This window comes from Zerene cesonia, unplaced genomic scaffold (assembly GCF_012273895.1).
Source record: "Zerene cesonia ecotype Mississippi unplaced genomic scaffold, Zerene_cesonia_1.1 Zces_u010, whole genome shotgun sequence".
Taxonomy (NCBI): Eukaryota; Metazoa; Arthropoda; class Insecta; order Lepidoptera; family Pieridae; genus Zerene; species Zerene cesonia.
In genome coordinates, this window is record NW_024045140.1 from 51887 (window position 1) to 53953 (window position 2067).

A 2067-nucleotide genomic window follows, 5' to 3' on the forward strand; every position below is an offset into this window, starting at 1 on the left:
CACATGAAACCGAAAGAGTAGAAGAGATTCGATTACTGTGGCAGGATCACGGGTGGCCGAGAGGCTAGGCGTTGCTACAGTTAGGCAAGAAACGCGGGTTCGAATCCCGTCTCGTGATCGAATTTTTTCTATTCTTTCAAAATTTCTCATTTATAAAGCATTTCAATGCTATAAAAATAAAAATTTAATTTAGGATTAAAACTTAGTAAAATAATAACTTAAATCGTTACTTAGTCACTTTGAATGTTCACTCTCCTTTCTCTGATATAACTTAACCTCAACTTAACTGAATTCCAGCGGCGAAAGAAGAAAAACAACGACGAGGAAACGCAGCCGAAGCCGGGCGACTTGCGCAAGCTGTTATCGAAAACTACTATAGTGGGATATAAGTGCTTGGAGTGCGATATGTTCTTCAAGTTAGTGCGAGTAGATTTTAACCGACTGCGCCGAAGATGATTGTGATTTTATACTGTATGTCCGAAATGCCTCTTTGGTACAGTGGTTAACGCATGAGCGTAGAACCGAGGGGTCCTGGGTTCGATTCCCGGTGGGGGACACGTGACTTCACTTTATGGCTTAGATATGTCGTTTATTAAGTATTAAGTATTGTCTGTCCGTAAAATAAGTATCAAATTAAATCTAGCTTTTTTTCAATTCTTATAGCATTTTTTTTAATTTTTTTTTAATTTTATTAAATTCTGTGTTGTTTTTTTTAATAATAATAATAATAATAATTCTTTATTTGCATAATGTGTGTACAAAAGTTAACAGATATTACAACACGGTCAACACATTAGCCACAACGGGCATGCAAATTTCATTAGCTCCGCATCATTTCAAAGTTTACATTATATCTAAATTACATTAAAAATTACATTAATTAATTGTTAAAAGTTCAAAGTTCACAAATTTAAAAATTCGGATACATTGTAGAAATTTTTGTTATTTAGCCACTCGTAAAGTTTTGTTTTAAAAGGATTGATGTTTAACATTTTAATATTCTCGGGAAGTTTATTAAATATTTGAATACACATAGAATGACAATTTTTTATATACAAGGATGTCCTGGGAGTTTTTTTGTAAACTAGTCTGTTAGGATGCCGGTGATCATGGCAATATATTTCTTTAGCTGTGGTGAAAAGATATTTATGTCCCTTTACAAAATTTTATATTAACATTTGATGATAATGATTGATTATATAAAAAAAATTATTTAATTTCATAAAAAAAGTGAATAAATTATTAACTTTCAGAAACTGCCGCGCGAGGAAGAACCATGTTGCCAGATTCCACAGAGAGGGCTTGCAGTGTGACCATTGTAAAAAAAGATTTGTCAATAAAACAACACTGGCGACACATTTGAAGTGAGTAATACTATAAAATATGAAATTATATACGTGTAAGTTTGCTTGTTTGGGTGTTTGTCCGTCAATTATGCTGAAACTACTGAATGGATTTTGATGAAATTCTGTATACAGACAGAGTGTGAGTTGCGCCCCGCGGTTTAACCCGCGTATGTCCATATCCCGTAGGAATATCGGGATGAAAAATTGCCTGTATGTTATTCCAGTTGTCCAACTATCTACGTATGAAATGTCATTGTAATCGGTTGGGTAGTTTTTACGTGAATGAGCAACAAACATACACATACACAAACCATCCATCCTCACAAACATTCGCATTTATGATATTTCGATGATAGGTGATGATGATAATGATGATGATGTCGACTATTAATAATGAGTTTCGGAAGTTCCTATCAACTTCTCTTGAATAATAGTATCACTTATTAATTTATTAAATTAAATGGTATTTAACTTTATAAAAAAAAAATCTATATTTCTTTTCTTTCTTTAGACGATCGTGATGATGATGATGATGTTGACTATATAATAGATGTTAATTTCAGATAATAATTATCCATATTAAAACAATGATATGACAGATTACATTTTTAATTAATTTTACTATTTACGGTTTTCATTACGATGTGCACATAATCAATATTTAAGAATTGGATTGTTATTATATGGTTGGTATATATATATATATATATATATATATATA

General features: G+C 31.6%; 1 protein-coding gene across 1 annotated transcript in view; it reads left to right on the forward strand.

The window, feature by feature from the left end:
* The window catches only part of LOC119839209 (zinc finger protein 112-like), a 13404-nt gene that overhangs the window by 6176 nt on the left and 5161 nt on the right, over positions 1–2067 (forward strand). Inside the window, exons 8-9 of the mRNA XM_038365427.1 lie at positions 298–416; positions 1254–1364. Of these exons, the coding sequence (XP_038221355.1) occupies positions 298–416; positions 1254–1364 (230 nt within the window). The remainder of the gene's footprint in view (positions 1–297; positions 417–1253; positions 1365–2067) is intronic.